We start from the raw sequence: 19992 nt of genomic DNA, 5'->3' as shown, positions 1-19992 counted from the left end.
GAAACATGAAAATGATTCACGGAAAGATTCACAGAAGAGACTTGGAATATGCAACAAGTTCACCAACCAAGGGATATTTCTGAAGCCAACAGATATTCCTTCGAAGATGAGGCACTTGTCTTTCTCAGGGTCGTACAAAGACGCTTCCCTTAAAAAATTACATCAGGACGTTTTACGGGCCAAATTCGCGATCTGATTATTAGGCGCGCCTTAGTGGTGGACTCCGCTAAATTGGACCACCTGGTGTTCATTAACGATCACTTAAAGAAAAGCACACGGCTGCCATCGAAATGCGGCTGCCGTCACCGGGATTCGCTTCAACGATCTCGTGCTTAGCAGCCCAACACCATAGTCACAAACGACCCACGGCGGGTAGCCTCCGTGTCGAAGCATTCGATCCAGACATCTTTTGTTCGACTGCTGTTGAGTTTCATGAGTGAATAGCCTAGCGGCATTTCCGTGTGAAAAAAAGCAACGTGAGCAAGCGGTTCTCTCATGTTCTGTATTTGTAAGAAATCGAATGGTTTTCTTTCTATTGCACCATCCTCAAGCAAGAGAACTGGTATGTATTGTCACCGAGATGACGACACAACAGGACCAGTACCCGACCGGATACTGCACACACCTTGTCTACTCAGATGTGGTCTACGATCCCAAGCACCGAAAGTTCCTAGCCACTAAAAACGGTGAATATACCTTTCCGAAAGCTACTATGATTAATGTTATACGCATTGCATTTGGCCTTAGGTCTGCATGGTAAAGATAGGTCAGTACCAGCCCGTATTTGTTTTTCTACACCGCCGTTCTGCACACTTTGTTATTCGGCGTGGGTCTGTTTAACGTGGTTCGCATCATGAATATGCAGTAGCGAACCAAGATTGAAGAGGAGTGGGTAGATTTTACCTCTAATCATAACTATATCGCAGTAAAGATATGGCAAATATAAAAAGAATTCGGTACGTTTCTGTGTATTTAAAAGAACGGTTTTTCACCATATGCATTTATTGTGCGGACAGAATTTTCCACGAAAGACGCTGAGTGCCTAAAACTGGAAATACCACAATTTTCTGATATCTGTAAGGGTTCGCTCTGCAAGGGATACCCAAAGATACGACTGTTATTCCGTCTTCTCATGCCGCTTTTCCGCGGGAAATGTCTTGCAAGGCCTTCTTAAGTTTATCACAAGTTATATAAGGAGCATCCGTATCCTTTTCATCGCTACTTCCAATTCCAAGGTGGCGTGGCTGCTCTCGGTACTGTACATGTCAGTACAAAATTCTTTTTTTACCGTATTATCAAAATTGCTGATGTGATTACTCTGCTTTTTTCACTGCGTACATCTCGCTGTGTCCTACGCCAAGAGAATATGGAATAACAGTCGGTTTAACCAAAGGCGGATGAGATAATATGCTTGAAATGCTTACTGCCCTCTATACAAGATGCTTCACGACTTCAGCGCACGAGAGATATATAATAAGGGTGACGTTGTATAACTGAGGAATTATAGGCCCATTAGCTTGGTTTCAGTATTGTTAAACATATTCACCACAATTTTCAACAGAAGCAGGGCAACACTTGACTTCAATCAATCAAAAGAACAGGTTCGCTTAAGGAAAGAATATCTGACAATGGGTCACATACATATCATCAATCATGGTAATTAAGAAATATGCGAGTACACTCAACCCCTCTATATGACTTTCATAGTATATGAAAAGACATCTGATTAAGCAGAGATACCAGCAGTCATGACCGCGTTGGTTGATCAAGGTTTACAGGCGACATACGTAAATGTTGTAGGGAAAATCTACAAAGAATTCACAGCTAAATTGCTTCGTCACAAGAAAAGTAGAAAGTTACCTATAAACAGAAAGGTCAGGCGAGGAGTCAGAATCTCGCCAATGCTATTCGCTGCGTGCTTAGAAGTATTCTAGCTGTGAGACTGGGAGGGCTTTTGAGTGAGGATCAACATGAATATATCAGCAACCTTTGGTTCAGATAATATTTCCAGTTCAACCAACACTTGAATTTAATTACAACAAATGATTGAGGTCCTTAGGCGAGAAAGTGTAAAAGTGGGGTGAAGAATTTTATGCAGAAGGCGAAGGTAAGATCCAGTGAGGGCCTGGCAAGGGAACGAGAATTCATGATTGCCAGTCAGCCTCTAGATTCTGTACAGGAGTGTGTTCATCTAGGTCAATTACTGAGGGGGGACCGTGATCATGAGAAGTAAGTCTACAAAAGAAGAAAAGTGGGTTGTAGTGCATGCGGAAGGCACTACCAAATACTGGCTTTGAGCTTACCATGGTCGTTGAAAGAAAAACTATAGAATAATTCCATTCTAACGGTGCTAACATATGGGGCAAAAACTTCAGGGTTAACAAAGAAGCTTGAGAACAAGTTAAGAAACGCGGGAAAAGCGGTGGAACGAAAATTGTTGGGTGTAACGTTAAGAGAAAGCAACAGAGCAGTGTGGACTAGTGAGCAAATGGCGATAGCTGATGTTCTTGTTGTCACTAAAGAAAAAGATCTGAGTAGGCCATATAATGCGTTGGGTAGGTCGACAACCAGTGGACCATTAAAATATCAGAGTGGCCGGGTGCCAGAAGGGAAGCGCAGTTGAGGAGGGCAGAAAATCGGAGGGGTGATGAATTAGGAAAATTGCAGTAGCAAGCTAGTATCAGCTAGCTCAAGACAGGGGTAATTGAAATGGTTGGCAGCGGTTTTTGTTCTGCAGTGGGCATCGAATTACACCGAGTATGCTTATGAAAGATTCCGACTAGATTGTGTACAATGTGAACTGCAGTTATTGCGTTTGTCAAACGTTTGTGAGCTGTTTGTTGTAATATTAAAGAAAGGAAGCTAACCGGCTGAGCTAAGCCACGCAAAAGTGAAGCCTACAGATGAAATATTGTTTGAATTTCGTCCTGTTAACTCCAAATTATTAGCCGTTGGTTGTCAGTTGCACATTCTTTAGTGTGATATAAAACCTGGGAATTGGATGTGCATTAAACAAGAAGAGGAAAAAGCACCTGTCATACTTGGGCTAGCTTCTTCATGTAATTTAGATTGCTTGTCTAGGGCTTTTAAAGTTCTTCAAAGATATTTCCTGCGCAAAAACACCCTAGCAGTGACTGTCCATTTCGAGCCTTAGTTTTCGCTTGGGCGACATCAGATCATTGTCCCACAGGCCGCGAAGCATAGGACAGCTATGCGCTGTGCGTAAGTGTGCTGCTAAATCCCATAATGTGAAAGCCAAAACACGAGGGTGACTCCTCTACTTGAAATGTTTTCACAATTTTCTTTGTATAAATAAAGCCTGTGAAATGGCGTTTTCTTGCCATATAAAGACGCGTCCAATCGATATACACAATGCTTACAAACCGTGTGCATTGTTTTTACAAAGGTGCAATACAAATTTTTCGTGATCGCGTTGGAGTTCCCTGCACAATTCTACCTTTTCAGGCAAACTACTCGCAAAGGTGAATGCTACGTCATCAAAAATTGTGTCCGGACACGATGCTCATTTTCTCGTAACTATTTACTTAGTGCACATAATGATGTTGCGAAATTGGAGCTGAAATGCATGGTGAAGACATATGCGCTTAGCAGAAATCACAAATACAACACTACATTCAGTATATTTGTCCTCAAAGCATGCTACATGATAATTTTGTTGCGGTTAGGCTTCCAAAAAGCCCCCCTCCACCAGTTACGGACGATCTCAACTTGCATACCAATGAATTTGTTACCAAATATTAGAGCTAAATTACTTCAAAGTGGCCCAAGCTTACTATTGGGGGCGAGGACTTACGGAGTCGCCATCTGTAGGAAGCGGCTCCTACGCGGCGCGCTCCTCATAGGTTTCACTTACGGCGCTCAGTAAAAACACCGTGCGGCAGCGCTCCTGGACATTTCTGTACGTGCTTTCAAAACGAGGATAGTGTTTTTTTCTTTTTTACTGTCGAAATAATAATGTTGGGCAATCTGAAAGCACAGAATCATTTACAGACGCTTTACCGAATACGTACCGTGCACGCCACTGCGCGCGGATGGAGTCTCCCGAACCGGCTTCTTGCGTGAAACGCTGAGAGAAAACTATGTGAAATATGTTCTTTAGTGGGCTGTCTGTATAACCAAATGGAGCACAACAGAATGAAACCTCAATGGAGCGATCGCACGGTTTCACAGCGACCGACTGCGCGTCTGCATGCATATCTACGCACAATGTCTCGCTTTCGCTGCGAGTGCGTTTTCGCACCGTGCCGTGAGCTTTAGGCCGCAAAATATGAGCATCTTGCGGTACACAAGCAACCCCTGTTGTGTGGACGCTGTCAGAGCTGTTGAAAAATAATTTCGTTAGAGGCTGCGATGCCTACGGCGACGGATGTGCCGTCACGACGATTCAATTTGTTTTTTTTTTTCTAATCCTTCGGCGTTTCAATATTATTTCTCAAGATGCTTTGCACTGTATCTATATCGGTATTCTCAGCGTGCTATTTCCGGCTGCTTCTTTTTCGTAATTCAATGCGTTCATTCATACCACAAACATGACCATGTGCCGTGCCTCTTTTTAATGCGCTTCTTGCTGCTCTATTTTCATTCCTGTGAACTTGCCGGTATCTAGCATCAAGAAGTTCATAGACCAAACCATGGTGACCTTAGCCGGGCAGCGAGCGCAGGCGAGCGTTTCGGGGTGCGTTTTCTGCTAATCACCGAACATCGCAGTCCCAGTGCCATAGAAGAAATCTTCCTCGCGTTGTGCCTGCTACATACCCGAGTTGTAGCCGATGGCTATTTGCCGGTTCTAAGCTTCGCGAGCCAAGCTTCACGCATCTTCTTGTCCTGTGGCTACGTGCGAATGTATGGCAGAAACCGGGCTCCATGGCGTACGTCCGTCCCTGCGGCACCGAGCATTAGCCTACCATGCTGCACGCCTCCAAAGGCAGCAGCTACCTATTATAGTGATTTCAAATATTGTCAAGGAGACACCAAAGGGAAGGAAAGCCTCACCACTTAATCAGAACCGCAGCGCAGGTGGCACTTAAGAAAAAAAATTCGCTCTCAGCTCGCTTCGGCACTTCCGAAGCAGCCGACGCGCCGCTGTGTCCACGTGATCCCTCATGCCACGTCACGCGGATGGTGGCGCCAGCTTTTCCAGTGGTGAAGCTCTGTGAAGCCCAATAGCCACTAAACAGACATGACTTTAATTTTGCTTCTGTTGAATTTCGCATTTATAACCTGTGGCCAGAATTAACTTAAATTTTCTTTTTAAGGTTGAAATTTATGATGCAGGTAATTCTCGGCTCCTTCAGGAATCCATCTGAAAATTCAGAACATAGATATCCAGAACAGAAACTTCCGCACCTAAAATTTTGATAGTTTTTTTTGTACTAGAAAAATAAACAAATCGATAACATAAATTTCTAGATGCGCGCGCATAAGTATTGTTGTAATGACGAAGGTATATATTTTGGCGCGCAACGTTTTCCATAAACATTTAAAAAAAAAAGCGCACACAGCAGTCACTTTTTCAATCCCTCAACTTAAGTTGTCTAACATTCCCTCTTTAATTTTTAAGGAAATAAAAAGCATTAAATTCATTTCAATTGAAAGGTAACCCTTAGCTGCCTACCTCCCAATCAGGGTCGCGTAATCTGGTAATGAACTACCCGGCACTTCTGAAAACCATTTAGCAACCTTCAAATGTACCGTGCCCCTTCATGGAAGCTCCGAAAACACCGACGCTCTACGTAAATCAATTATTTTGTCGCGTTTGCTGCGCACACAATATAAAATATGCATCGTATTCTATCAAAGCTGCCGACGTTGTTGGTGTTAAGCGCCACTGTGGACTTGGTTTTATGGTTTCACCTACAAATCAGATTGCCCTAGCAGCTTGCTGCTTTAATATGATGCGCTACAAGTTTAGCCCGCTTTAATGCGCACTCGTGCATTGAGGCAACCCACGTGAGTTGAGGGTGCCCCCTCTCCTCGACCCCCCGGGAAGGGTGGTGAAACGCTTTAAAGGCACTGATACCGAGAAGCGTCGCTGTCATTCTCGTGCCTACTCTTCGCTGGGATGGGGGCCGTCTTCGCTGGGGGGCGGTCTTCTTTCGCGCGTTTTCTGCCAAGTATATACCCTAGATATACATTTTTTGTGTCAGCAACTATTATAAAAACCTTTGCATAATGTGTTACTAGAGACCCGATAATTGTATTCGTTGTGAAAATTAAAGGAGGCTGCACACAACACTGGTGACATTGTATTCGTGTTTTTTTCTTTCGCGGTCACGTTTGTCGTTGAGCCCTCTGTCTCAGTTGCAAGTCCTGTGTAAGGGAAACCATATTTGGGCTACTTGTTGCTATAGCAACAATATATTTAGGTTGGGGCTTCATTACACGTAAGATAACTACGCGTTGGCCGTATGATGCGCCTGTTCCTGTGAGACATCACGAAAATGTCCAATTAGTATGATGTACACTCAAAACGTCACTGTTTCCCCTACGTATATACATTTCGTTTCTCGACCACATTACATATTTGCCGAGGCCAAGGGTGATATAACGTAAAGCTATTCCAAACTTTTCTATTCCGATTCTGTAATCAGCCCTGCGCGATTGGTCGAAAACTTTTGGACTACCCCCACTTCGCCTGTCTATCACGCGACGTCACGAAAACCGTGATAGCTCCCCATCTGATATAACGCGTATGCACTGATTATGCATATTTGGACCAAACAAAGACAAATTGTTATTTCTTATTCGACGCCTTTTAGCCATTAACCCTCAGCTGTTGGTCAAAAGTTTTCGGGTTGCAGCCACTTGACCTGCCTATCACGCGACATCACAAAACAGCGAAAACTAACTACGTCAAAGTGACGTATATGCGTTAAAGATGCATTAATATGCCGAAGGAATCTGAATTTTTTTCTGAGTAGCTGCAGGCTGCTCCGTTCCGAAAGGAATAACAGATTGCTGCCGCCGATCGCTCAGGAACTGGCTACTCGCACCTGCCGGAGAGTATGGTTTTTTTTACGTACAATAAACCTTTTTGCGCGGTCATGTAACGTTTTCAAGCACTTTCGCCACTTTTACGACCTCGCTAAGCCAACTTTTCTTTGCTGAGAATCCTTTATCGCGGCATTCATACCCTCCCGTTGCATGCCGCCGCGATTTTGGATCAGCCACCTCAAGCCAATAAAGGGAAAGCGCACCAATCGCAGACGCCGGCACAACCCTCTTCGTCCGGTTATCGATTTTCAGTGCACTGGCTCGACCCCATTGATTCCCTCTCCCCTTGAGCGTGCTCCTCGCCTCTTGTCAGCCAATTAAATATGACAAGCCGCTCACTGCGGGCAATCTTATTCGTTTTCAAAGCAAACAAAAGTGTCATCCTATAAGGAGAGCGTTTCATTAGTTGGTTCAGAGAACCATGCTGGTCACCGCCCGATGCTTACGTCAGCGGTTACGCAAATTGGACGTCAGCAGATTAGAATAAAAACATATTGGAATAGTGTTACGTTATAGGGCCCCAAGTGACCGCACATAGATGGGCTGAAAATGGTAAAAGGGAATAAGTATGTAAGAATTAACGCCACATGATTTTCCTTGACGTTTTCTATAAATAAGCGCGTCATCTTCGTCAACATTTGTCCCTTCAGTTGATAGCCGTAGTGCGGGACTTAATATTGTTTGTTGATTTGGATGTCAGTGCATAACCAAAAATAACACGCCTAACAATATTGATAATAAATTGTGAAGGTCGCGATTTGCGCGTGTGAAATTGCTTCGTGTTGTGTAGTCCCTTAGTGTCTCGCAATCAGGTCTGTCATTTTTTATATACTCGCTACTTCAGCACTACTGAAAATTCAAGCGTTCTTTGTAAACCCCCCTAGACATCCATAGCCATGTATACTCGGTGCTCTCTCACGGAGCAGATCGCGCTTTAGGAAAATAGTTAGGCGCCTCATGGTGGGATCGAACCTTGGTCCCCCGGCCGGGTTATCCGACCATTATGTCATAGTCACACACATATTTATTTCCTACCAACGGCAACCGGCTTTCTGAGACATAGCGTACCATGGGCGCGCAAGAGTACAGCGCGCACGCCAGTTTCCTTTGCGTCAAAGACGCAGCAATAAAAGGGGCACACGTCAAGCATTTAATTAGCCGCCCTCACTTCACTTCACATGGATTCCAGCATGTGCGTTAGATATGCATAATATTTTTTCAACGCTATCAATCTCACCAGCAAACTCAGCTTCAAAAAAGCAGCTCCGAACAAACCCGCGCAGAGTTGTGAGAAACCTCAAGCTATGTTCCCCATCAGAGAAGAAGTCAGTGTTCGCCTTCGGTTCATTGCAGTGCGGTAACAAAGGGCATTTAATTGACAATGGCGCGTATGCGGAATGCTTCTGATGCTACCATGGAGCGTTAAGCAAGCACTAATTAATAAATAAAAACGCGGATCATATTTTGCCGCATGGGGCCGCACTGAATATTTGCGACGAGTATGCACTTGTATTGACTAGCCTAATTTCCATTTCCATAAGTTTGTGGTGAACGTTACACTGAGAAGAAGAAAAAATAAAGCGTCCGCGAAGCAATGCCTCCTTGTTTCTGTTACATTACTTCTTATTGCAAGTTTTCTTGTTTTCCGTTTCGCTAACAATAGAAAAGATCTACGAGAGATTCAGCTCACCTGAGGAAGCAATTGTCACTTCAAAAAAACATACGCTGGAATTAGGAACAACACGCTACGGCTCAGAACCCTATAAGCCCCCCCCCCCCCCCCCCCATTCCTTTATGTGGAAAAAAGAAAAGCTGTACAACGCTGACACCTAAGCTCGACATTTTGCAGAGAAGACGGGTTGAATCGGGAACGACGAGAGCAATACCATTTTTTTTACAATAAATAAGTTTTTAAATGAGCAATGCGTAATGAAGCCCTGAAAAAAATTTGGTTGTCAAGCCATAAGAAGTATAATTGTCTATGCCTTCTTTTTTCTATTCTCAAGTTTCATACCGCACGTAACGCTACAGCGCCAACCTACACACTTAACAAACCAAGGTCCAAACGCTAAAAACATGTTCTTTCAACGTTTACGAGGCCGTCGATTTCTCGTCAGGGCTTCGACACCATACCGCGACACAAACATCGTCCCAGCCACCGGCCCAGCGCGCTATCGCTGCTTCGAGCAACAGAGCAAAGGCAGAAAGCTTTGCGTTGCACTGTCCCACTGCAGGTTATAGCAATTGTGCTTGGAGCGAAACCGAAACTGCCAAAAAATTCTTGTAGACCAGTTTGCCAGTCAATAGAATGCCAATCCGTAGCCTGTACTTCCCATCATTCCCATGATGGCTGAACGATCGCAGCGCCAGATTTCCCTCTGGTTATAATAATATGAAACTCTATGCAAGCCACTATTTGTAAATGGATGCATGGATGGATGCTTAAAAAAATTTAATTATGGGGTTTTACGTGCCAGAACCACTTTCTGATTATGAGGCACGCCGTAGTGGGGGACTCCGGAAATTTCGACCACCTGGGGTTCTTTAACGTGCACTTAATTCTAAGTACACGGGTGTTTTCGCATTTCGCCCCCATCGAAATGCGGCCGCCGTGACAGGATTCGATCCCGCGACCTCGTGCTCAGTAGCTCAACACCATAGCCACTGAGCAACCACGGCGGGTGAGGATCGATGCTGTGAGCGTCCTCTTTGGAAAGGCGTGGTTGGTCGCGCCACCAAGCTCTTGCTATTATACTGCCTATTTTCCTACCTAGGTTAAAAAAAGAAAACGAAAAGAAAAACACAATGGAGTCCCATAAGAAAATTTTCTGACCCCCTATTGTGAACTTTTTTTGTACGTTTCTGTTCTTTATCGTTTCCCCACCTTTTCTCCACCAATCTTCCAGTCGTCGCTATCGCGGACATGCTTATTTTCACCGTGCTCTAGCTGAACCCAAGGGCTTCAAGGAGCCCAGTGGTGCCTAAATCGACCGCTAGGCAGATATCTCCAGATTCTAATAAAACATGGTCCATCTTTTCCCTAGCTTTACCGCACCAAGCACATGCTTCTTCTTCCTTCTTATATCTCGATCTATAAATGCGTGTTCTATTACATCCTGATCTCGCTTCGAAAAGTACTGAGCTTCCCTTTGAGTTATCATAAATTGTTTCTGTCCTGAGTTTGTGTTTTTTCTTCTTACGTAGTTACTCATGGGAGGTTTCTTTTACATTGCTGCCACCCATGAGATTATTTAAGCCTCTAGGACTTTCGCTTGACGTTCTTTGCTACTGTGGTGCTCATCATACAAGTCGTATACTTGCTGGTAAGTTTCCTAGTACTTTTGCTCCACGGTGAATCAATGTATTTCCTCTACAAATACCTGAAAACTCTCCCAGCCCATTTACGCTCTTCCGTATTCTTCAGTCATTCTTCATAAACAATTTTACTCTGAACTCCCCTCACTTCAATGCCTGTCCAGACTATATCACTCTGCACAGATTCATTTGTAGTCCTCCCATGAGCGCCCAATGCGAGACGTCCCAACGACCTTTGGTTGCCATCGAGTCCTGATGGCACCCCCAATTTTAAACAAAGAACCGCATTTACAAATGTGAGTCTTGGAACCATTACGGCTTTCCATACTTCCGGAGCAGCTCGCGTCTACTGCATCCACATAACGCCCTGTGTTTCATTATGCCCGCGCTTCTCTTCTTCTTTACTGTTGTTCTTTTTTTCCTGTGTTTCCACATACCTATTGCTTTCGTCTATGTTTGTACCAAGTATTTACATTCTTTCACGCACTTCACGGTTGCCTGAGACGACCAGGAAGATCGTCGTCCAGTCAACCCCAGTGGCAGCCCCGGCGTCCCCCATCGTGCTGCAGAAGCCCAGGGAGCCTCCGACGTTCCGCGGTTCAACATTCGAGGACCCGGAAACCTGGCTTGAGACGTATGAGAGGGTCGCTGCATTTAACAGCTGGAACACGACGACAAACTTCGACATGTCTTTTTCGAATTGGAAGACGCCGCCAGGACGTGGTTCGAGAACCGAGAAGCCGCCTTAACGACGTGGGACCTGTTCCGAAGCGGCTTCCTGCAGACATTCACAAGCGTCGTACGTCAAGAACGAGTTCAAGCACTACTAGAAACCCGAGTGCAGCTGCCTAATGAGACCACCGCGATTTTTACAGAAGAAATGAGCCGCCTATTCCGCCACGCCGACCCGGAAATGTCCGTGGAGAACAAAGTCCGCCTACTGATGCGTGGCGTAAAGGAGGAACTTTTCGCCGGAATGGTACGGAACCCACCGAAGACTGTCGACGAGCTTCTTCGGATGGCCACCAGCATCGAGAAGACTCTGGAAATGGGGAACCGGCAATTCGACCGGCGCACGAACTCGACAAACTACGCCGGAGTTCAGTCACTTGCCATCGACGAGCTGCGCGAGACTATCCGAGCGGTCGTGCGGGAGGAGCAACAGAAGCTGTTCCCTTCATCAGTGCTTCAAGTGGCTTAATTGGCGACGCCGTCCGTGAGCAGCTTCAACAACTCGGAGTAACCCTTGAATCGCCGCAGCCGCAGCCGCTTGCGATGTTGCACGCCGCTGTAGCCCGCCGTCACGTTCCCCCTCCGCGCCCACGGCAGGGCCTATTGACGAGACAGTTCCCAGACAACCCCCGCCGCAAGCATGCTAATCCGTCACCCCAAGCAACATTCCAAGGAAGACTGACGTTTGGCGCACCCCCGACAACCGTCCGCTTTGCTATCACTGAGTAGAAGCCGGGCACATCTACCGTCGATACCCATACCGGGACATACCGTTCACCGTTAACGCGCCGCGACCACAGATTGGTGAACGACCTCGCGATATCGCCGACTACCTCGCCGCCACTCAGCGGAACCCTGGACGACCATCCCGTTCGCCGTCACCAGGCCGGTGCCTGTCGCCGCTGCGCCGACCATACACTGGCCCAGGCCGGGGTCGCTCTGCGAGCCCATATCCGGAAAACTAAAAGCAGCAACCGATGGAGGTGCCGCCTCCCGAAGAAGTCCGGAAGCAAAGAATGTGCCGATGAAAGGAAAGCTGACGACTCCACGTACCCGCCACAGGTCAACGCGACGCAGCCGTCATCCGCCGCCAAGACCTAACTGTAACGCAAGACAAAGAACCATCGACCTCGACATGCTTCTCGACGGCCACGCAGTCACCGCCTTAGTAGACACGGGAGCCGATTACTCCTTCATGAGTGGACCCATCACCGTACAGTTGAAGAAAGACTGCATGGGAAGGCCGTCAAATTCGGACCGCTGAAGGACACCCGATCACGCCGACTGGAATCTACAGGGCAAGAATTACCGTTTATGACCGGACTTACCCTGCCACCTTCGTTATCCTCCAACAATGCTCACACGACGTCAATCTCCGCATGAACTTCCTAAACCAACACGGCGCAGTCATCGAGCTGAAGTCGAAGTCGATAATTCTGTCGGAAGATCAAGTGATACCACCGGAGAGCTCTCGCAGCCACATTGCCTTGAGCGTGCTCGAAAGTCAAATCAGCCTCCCGCCCTGCTCCAGCATTCTTATTTCTGTCGGCACCAAAACACCTGCCGACGTAAAAGGCGTCATCGAGGATAACGAAAGCATACTGCTAGACCGTGAAATTTGCGTCGCAAGAGGGATTGCTCGACTGCACGGAGGAAAAACGAAAGTGTTGCTGACAAACTTCAGCCAGGAGTTCAAGCACATCAAGGGCACGACGATCGCGTACATCCAGGAACTTCTGGAAACCAGCAATGCGTTTGTCCTCTCGAATTCTGCCGCATCTACCCAGATGACCATAATTCCCGAACCAGACTTCCACGTAAATCCAGGTCTCACCATGACTAAGCAGCAACAGCTCAGAAGTCTTCGCCGACGATACAAAGACTGCTTTTCGACGTCATTGAGGATTCGACAAACACCAGTTGCAAAGCATCGCATATTAACCGAAGAGTGCGTTCTACAACACCGCCAGAGCCCTTACCGAGTTTCGATCGGAGAACGTGAAGCCATAAGGCATCAAGTCAACGAAATGCTGCACGATGACATCATACAACCGTCGAAAAGTCCGTGGGCATCTCCTGTAGTGCTGCTGAAGAAAAAAGACGGAACCCTACCTTTCGGCGTCGATTATCGTCGACTGAACAAGATCACGAAGAAGGACGTATACCCCCTTCGACGGCTAGACGACACGTTGGATCGGCTCTGCAACGCTAAATACTTCTCGTCGATGGACCTCAAGTCTGGCTACTGGCTAACAGAAGTCGACGAGAGAGATCGCAAAAAGACCACCTTCATCACGCCAGGTGGCCTCTACGAGTTCAACGTCATGCCATTCGGACTATGCTCGGCGCCTGCAAGGTTTCAGCGCGTCATGGACACAGTGTTAGCAGGATTGAAGTGGCAGGCATGTCTTGTTTACTTGGATAACGTCGTTGTGTTCATCGGAAATTTCGACCATCACCTTAGGTGGCTTGCGACAGTACCAGAGGGCATCAAATCATCAGGGCTCACTCTGAAGCCGTAAAAGTGCCGCTTCGCTCAAGGTGAGCTTCTGTTTCTAGGCCACGTCCTCAGAGAATCTGGAGTACGCCCCGACCAGCAGAAGACAGCTGCCATCGCAATAGTTCCCGCAGCCCACCGACAAGAAAGCAGTGCGTAGATTCCTTGGCACGCGCGCCTGCTACAGACGCTTTGTCAAGGACTTTTGCCGCATCACTGAGCCGCTAACACATTTAACCAAACGTAAGGTCGAGTTGAAGTGGGAAACGCCACAGGCCGACGCATTTCAAGAACTCAAACGACGCATGCTTGCACCGCCGGTACTTGCACACTTGACGAAGATGCCGGTACCGAAATCCACATTGACGCCAGCTGCCTAGGCCTCGGTGCCGTACTAGTCCAAAGGAAAGACGGACTTGAACGGGTGATATCTTATGCTAGCCGGTCGCTGTCAAAAGCGGAAGGCAATTATTCTACGACTGAAAAGGAATCCCTGGCCGTCATTTCGGCTACAGCAAAATTCCGCCGTTACCTATTTGGCAGGCCATTCAAAGTCGTCAGCGGCCATCATGCGTTGTGTTGGCTAGCTAAATTAAAGGACCCTTCAGCACGGCTGGCGTGGTGGAGCCTCAGACTGCAAGAATATGACGTCACGGTAATTTACAAGTCCGGACGGCAACACTCTGGCGCCGACTGCCTATCACGCGCCCCCATCCATTCCCCGCCGCATTAGAGACGAGGACGACGACGCCTTCCTCAGAATCATAAGCGCGGAAGCCTTCACTAAACAGCAACGAGCAGACCAGGAGCTAAAAGGCCTCGTCGAGTATTGGGAAGGGAATGCCGACGTTGACGCTAGGGTATTTAAGCGCGGATTGTCTTAGTTCACGCTAGAAAACAACCTGCTCGTGAAGGAGAACTCGCCAGTCCACGCCAGCTACCTTCTTGTTGTTCCGTCTGCGGTGCGTCCGGAAGTACTCCACGCCCTACATGACGATCCAACCGCTGGGCACCTCGGGTTCTCCCGGACGCTGTCGAGGATACAGGAACGGCATTACTGGCCGCGTCTGACCGCCAAGGTCGCCCGTTACAAGACATGCCGAGACTGGCAGCCACGCAAGACACCACCGACAAGGCCAGCAGGATTACTACAGCACCGATCGAACATCCTGGCCGGCCATTTTAGCGGATCGGGATGGATTTGTTGGTACCGTTTCCGACGTCAACATCCGGAAATAAGTGGGTCGTCGTGCCGACGGCCTATTTCACCCGGTTCGCTGAAACTAAACCTCTGCCGAAAGGCAGCGCAGCAGAAGTGGCGAAATTTTTCGTCTAGAACATCCTGCTGCGGCATGGTATACCAGAAGTCTTCATCACCGACAGAGGAACGGCCTTTACAGCAGAGCTCACCCAAGCCATTCTGCAATACAGCCAGACAAGCCGCAGGAGGACAACTGCCTACCACCCGCAGACGAATGGTCTCACGGAGCGCCTGAACAAGACCCTCGCCGACATGCTAGCAATGTACGTCAACGTCGAACATAAGACCTGGGATGCCGTCCTGCCGTACGTAACCTTCGCTTAGAACACGGCGGTGCAAGAAACAACACAGATCACGCCGTTTAAGCTGGTTTACGGCAGGAATCCGGCGACTACTCTTGGCGCCTTGGTGCCGCACATCTGCGACGAAGAGAATCTTGACGTCGCTACCTACCTACAGCGCGCCGACGAAGCCCGACAGCTCGCCCGCCTGCGGATACAGAACCAGCAGAGGACCGACAGCCGACACTACAATCTTCGATGACGCTATGTCGAGTACTAACATGGCGACCGTGTTTGGGTTTAGACCCCTATACGCCGACGAGGACTGAGCGAGAAGCTGTTACGCCGCTATTTCGGACCATACAAGATATGCCGACGCATTGGCGCACTCGACTATGAGGTCGTGCCAGACGGCATTTCGCTATCACAGCGGCGGCGCTCACGACCTGAAGTAGTTCATGTTGTGCGACTGAAGCCGTTCCACCAGAGCGAATGGACTTTCAGGATGTCGCATAGCTGAACTTTGGGCTTATTTTTTTGACTCTGTCACCTTTGACTTTGTTTCTTTGTTGTTTTGTTACTTCGTTTAAACAAGTGTCTTTTTTGTTTCACCTCTAGTTATGTTTGTAGCATCGAGACGATGCCTTTTGAGAGGGGGCAGTTGACACGAGAACTCGTTTATCTTTTTTCGGGCGAGCGCTTTTACCGTCTAGGAAATGTTGTCGCTCAGCGCGGGACTCGTCTACATGTATCGGAATTTTCTAGAATGTTAGCGATGCTTCTATCCTCTGTCTGCTTTCGACGAACCTTGTGTAATCTGATTGCATGCGTGCCCAACGCGAATGGCGTAGAACTTTGTGGAAGGCACGCAGGCCCCAGCGATTACTCTGGAACATTCGAGCACTGTTCTGTAAAAGCCGACGCGCTTGACCCGCTGATCAGATTTTCGACGATCGCCGACTGTGTTCCCCGTTTTCGTTGAGGATTGAGCGTAGCTTGTTTTTCTGCGCACAGGTTCTCCGAATAAAGTTAATTTCTCCATTCACAGTTTTCTTGCTGTGTCATCTACCGTCAACCGTCAACTTTCTCCTCGCCCCGCAGGGGCGTCTGCTGCAGCAGGCGTTTGGTGTGCTGCTACACCACGTACCCGAGCACACGTGGGTTGGCCCCTCCCGCGTGTAGCCGTGCGCGGCTTAGCCGTGTCTGGGGAAAGGGGGATCCTGGGGGTACAGTCGATCCTGGGAGTTTGTAGTTTTAACGCCCCCCGGCGGAGGCAACACGCCCCTTTGACCTCTGCTTCACATAGACGGCACCCCCGGAGTGACCCACCTGGGGGAAATCGGCAGTCGCCTCTTCCTGTCGCTCTTTGCTCAAACTTTCGTCTTTATCTCTCACTTTTTGACCTTTCCTGTCTTCTTCTTCTCTTCCATTTACTTCCTTTCTCCACGGCGGCAAGGGTTAGCCTTGTGTGGCTACCCTAGTCTGGGTAGGTACACCATATTTGGTTTTAGTGACGGCGTACGGCTGCCGCGTCCCCTCCTTCCGTGGTGGGCAGTCGGCGCTGTTTCCGTACATACACATTTTCCTATGGCAGCGCAAGCCTCTGTTGTCTATGATCGGCGTCTGAAAAGATGCTGCACCGAAGTACCATTCCAATTTTCCTTTCGGAGCAACGCTCCATCATTCCCCAAGTACTATGTAGTCCACAGCGAAACCAACATGCCAGTAAGAAAGCTCTCTCCATTCCTCGTAGGCAAATGCCTGAAGGATAAAATCGGACCGACATACAAAGCCTCCAAAATGTCTAGGGAGGACCTCCTGCTAGAACTGAGTGATAAATATCAAGCAGAGAAGCTCTCTGAACTTACCTGTCTTGGCGACGCGATAGGGACGGTTTCAGCCCACAGAACACCTAATACAAGCAGGGGAGTAATATCTGAAGACTGTATTGGTTTAAGCGATGAGCAACTGCAGGAAGGTTTCCAAGAACAAAATGTTACTAAAGTACAAAAAATTGTAATCCGAAGAAACGACCAAGAAATCCCCACGAAACATGTTATACTCACTTTCGAAACAAGCGTAATGCCTACTTCACTCGATGCAGGGAATGTTAAAGTCAATGTGAGGCCATATATCCCGAACCCCAGACGATGTTTCAAAGTGCCGAAGGTTTGGACATGCTTCACATGCATGCCGAGGACTTGTGCTAAATGCAGCTCCAACGATCACTAATCTGAGAATGGCACCTCTGCACCACATTGTGTTAACTGCAAAGGAGATCGTCCCGCTTACTCGCGGTCTTGCCCTTGCTGGAAAAAAGAAAAAGAAGTCATTTCACTAACTGTGAAAGAAAAAATCTCGTTCTTTGAAGCCAGAAAGCGACTGTTGCACCTTTCACGACGCAGTTGTGCCGATGTGACGAAGGTGGGGGCATCGTCGCAGAGGCGTGAGGAGTCCTGCGAGCCCACGCACAGTGGTCCCGTATTGACGCCTCCCGCCCCCGTGGTGCAACCAGCCAGTGCTGCTCCATCAGCTTCGAAGGTTCTGCGGTTTTGTCTCCCACAGGGCCGTAAGGTCAAGCGAACCCCAATGCCCGAGACAATGACAATGCCCAACTCTCGGTCCTACAGCGCCTCTGAGAGAGCGATGGAGGTCGACGCAAAAACCCCGGTGTCATCGACACCGAAGGACAAGCGCTCTCTCGAGCGCGTAAAGAGAAACAAATTCCCAATAACCACCCAAAATAAGAAGGCGATAACCTAAGCGTTATCGCTCCGTTATATCTGCCTTCTTCAGATCCATGTTACCTAACATCTTTCTTATCTCCTATTCACTCGTTAATGTCATTTTTTACCTTTCAATTTTATAATGGCTTTTATTACCCATTGGAATTGTAGAGGATTTTTACACAACCTGGGTGACATTGAAGACATGTTAATAAACTTCTCATGTGGCCCTGTACTTACAGGAAACAAACCTAGGCGAAAAACGCAAAAACATTTTAAAAGGTTTCACTGTTGTACGGCGCGACAGTACTCAGGTGAACCAGCTGTCAGGTGGTGTAGCCATTGTTCTGCCAGGTGGGATAGCAACCAGAGAGGTTCCCATTAACACTCACATAGAAGACGCTGCTGTCACCGTTTTAGCTCACGAAACCATCACCATTTGTTCAGTATACATTCCGCCGCATTCACATTTTACCGTAAGAGATCTAGAGTTAATTTTAGACCAGCTACCTGAACCATTTTTAATAGGCGGTGATTTTAACGCACATAACACGTTGTGGGGTAGTAAAACGACTAACACCAGGGGTCAAACACTTGAAGATTTTATCCTAACAAGCGACATATGCCTTTTAAAGACCGGCGCGGCAACTTACTACTGCCCAAGCACAGGAGCTACAGCTGCTACAGCCCAAGCACAGTTGCCTACATCTGGCACTGTGCTCTCCATCTCTCGAGATATTCAGTGGAGTGTTATTGAGAACCCCTATGGTAGTGACCATATGCCTCCTATCATTAAAAGAACATCTTCTTTTACTACCATCCCACTGAGGCCATCCCAGTTGGAAACTCTATCTAGCAGACTGGCCTCTCTTTACTGAAAAGGCCATTCTGGACAACATATCAGATTAGTTAACCATAGATTAAATGAATGAGAAGATCACCGCCTGTATACTTGCTGCAGCAGCAGAAATAATCCCACAATCATCTGGCTTCCTAAGAAAATTCTAAAACCCTGGTGGACGAAGGAATGTACGCAAACAAAAAACTACAAAACAAAGCGTTGGGTAGCTTTCGGCGATACCCCACACAAGATAATCTACTCTTTCAAAGAAGCAAAAGCGAAAGCCAGGTACACACGCAGAGAAGCCGAAAGATAGCCATGGAAAAATTATGTCTCTATCAGTAAATAGCTCGATAACTTCCAAAAGAATATGGGATCAGAACAAGCACACTTACTAGGGCAGTATTTTCATGATATATCAAGCTAAGTAAACTATTCTGCTGCATTTCTTAAATATAAGCAATCAGCGAAAGAACTCCAACTTCCAAGTACTGGAAGTTCAGAGAAACTCTATAATGCCCCCTTAACACTACCGGAAATCAATAGAGTGCTCACAAGTGACAAAACACAGCACCTGGTCCGGACAGAGTGCATTACGCGATGCTCGCTCATTTCTCTCCTAATGCAGTCGAAACCTTGCTTCGTTCTTTTAATGTAATCTGGGAAACGGGAAAAATGCTTAAAGAGTGGAAGAAAGCCATCATTATCCCTAGCTTGAAAGCTGGAAAACCTCCCACAACAGTAACCAGCTATAGACCCATAGCACTCACAAATTGTCTTGCAGAGTCCTATGCAGCCATTATAAACATAAGATTGACATACGTCCTTCGAACGGAAAACCTGCTAGATAACCATCAGTGTGGGTAAAAGAAATGTTGCGCGACAACGGGCCACCTAGTCCTGCTAGGACACGAGATACGTGCGGCCTTTCTACACAAGCAAAATTGTCTCAATCTTTTCTTTGATCTAGAAAAGGCGTACGACACAACTTGGAGGTTCGGTATTTTAAGGGACTTAGCAGATTTAGGAATCCGAGGTAGAATGCTCAAATGTCTAACCGATTTCATGTCGGACCGAACATTCCAAGTGCGCTTAGGAACGGCGCTGTCACGTGTATTCATTCAGGAAAATGGTGCGCCATAAGGATACGTATTAAGCACAACATTATTTGTGGTGTAAATGAGCTCGGTCAATAAGGTAATTCCATCCTCTGTAATGTATTCATTTATATGTGGATGATCTCCAAATTGCGTGTCGTGCATCAAACCTGACATCCTGTAAACGGCAAATTCAAATTACATCAAACAAACTAACGCAGTGGGCGT

General features: G+C 47.3%; 1 protein-coding gene across 1 annotated transcript in view; it reads left to right on the top strand.

The window, feature by feature from the left end:
• LOC126523967 (chitinase-3-like protein 1) overlaps nucleotides 1–19992 on the top strand; it is a 273036-nt gene that overhangs the window by 192032 nt on the left and 61012 nt on the right. Inside the window, exon 5 of the mRNA XM_050172367.3 lies at nucleotides 552–686. Within this exon, the coding sequence (XP_050028324.2) occupies nucleotides 552–686 (135 nt within the window). The remainder of the gene's footprint in view (nucleotides 1–551; nucleotides 687–19992) is intronic.

The sequence above is a fragment of the Dermacentor andersoni genome, chromosome 6, assembly GCF_023375885.2.
Source record: "Dermacentor andersoni chromosome 6, qqDerAnde1_hic_scaffold, whole genome shotgun sequence".
Classification (NCBI taxonomy): domain Eukaryota; kingdom Metazoa; phylum Arthropoda; class Arachnida; order Ixodida; family Ixodidae; genus Dermacentor; species Dermacentor andersoni.
Note: the sequence above shows the minus strand (reverse complement) of the source record. Positions and strands in the feature narration are given on the sequence as shown.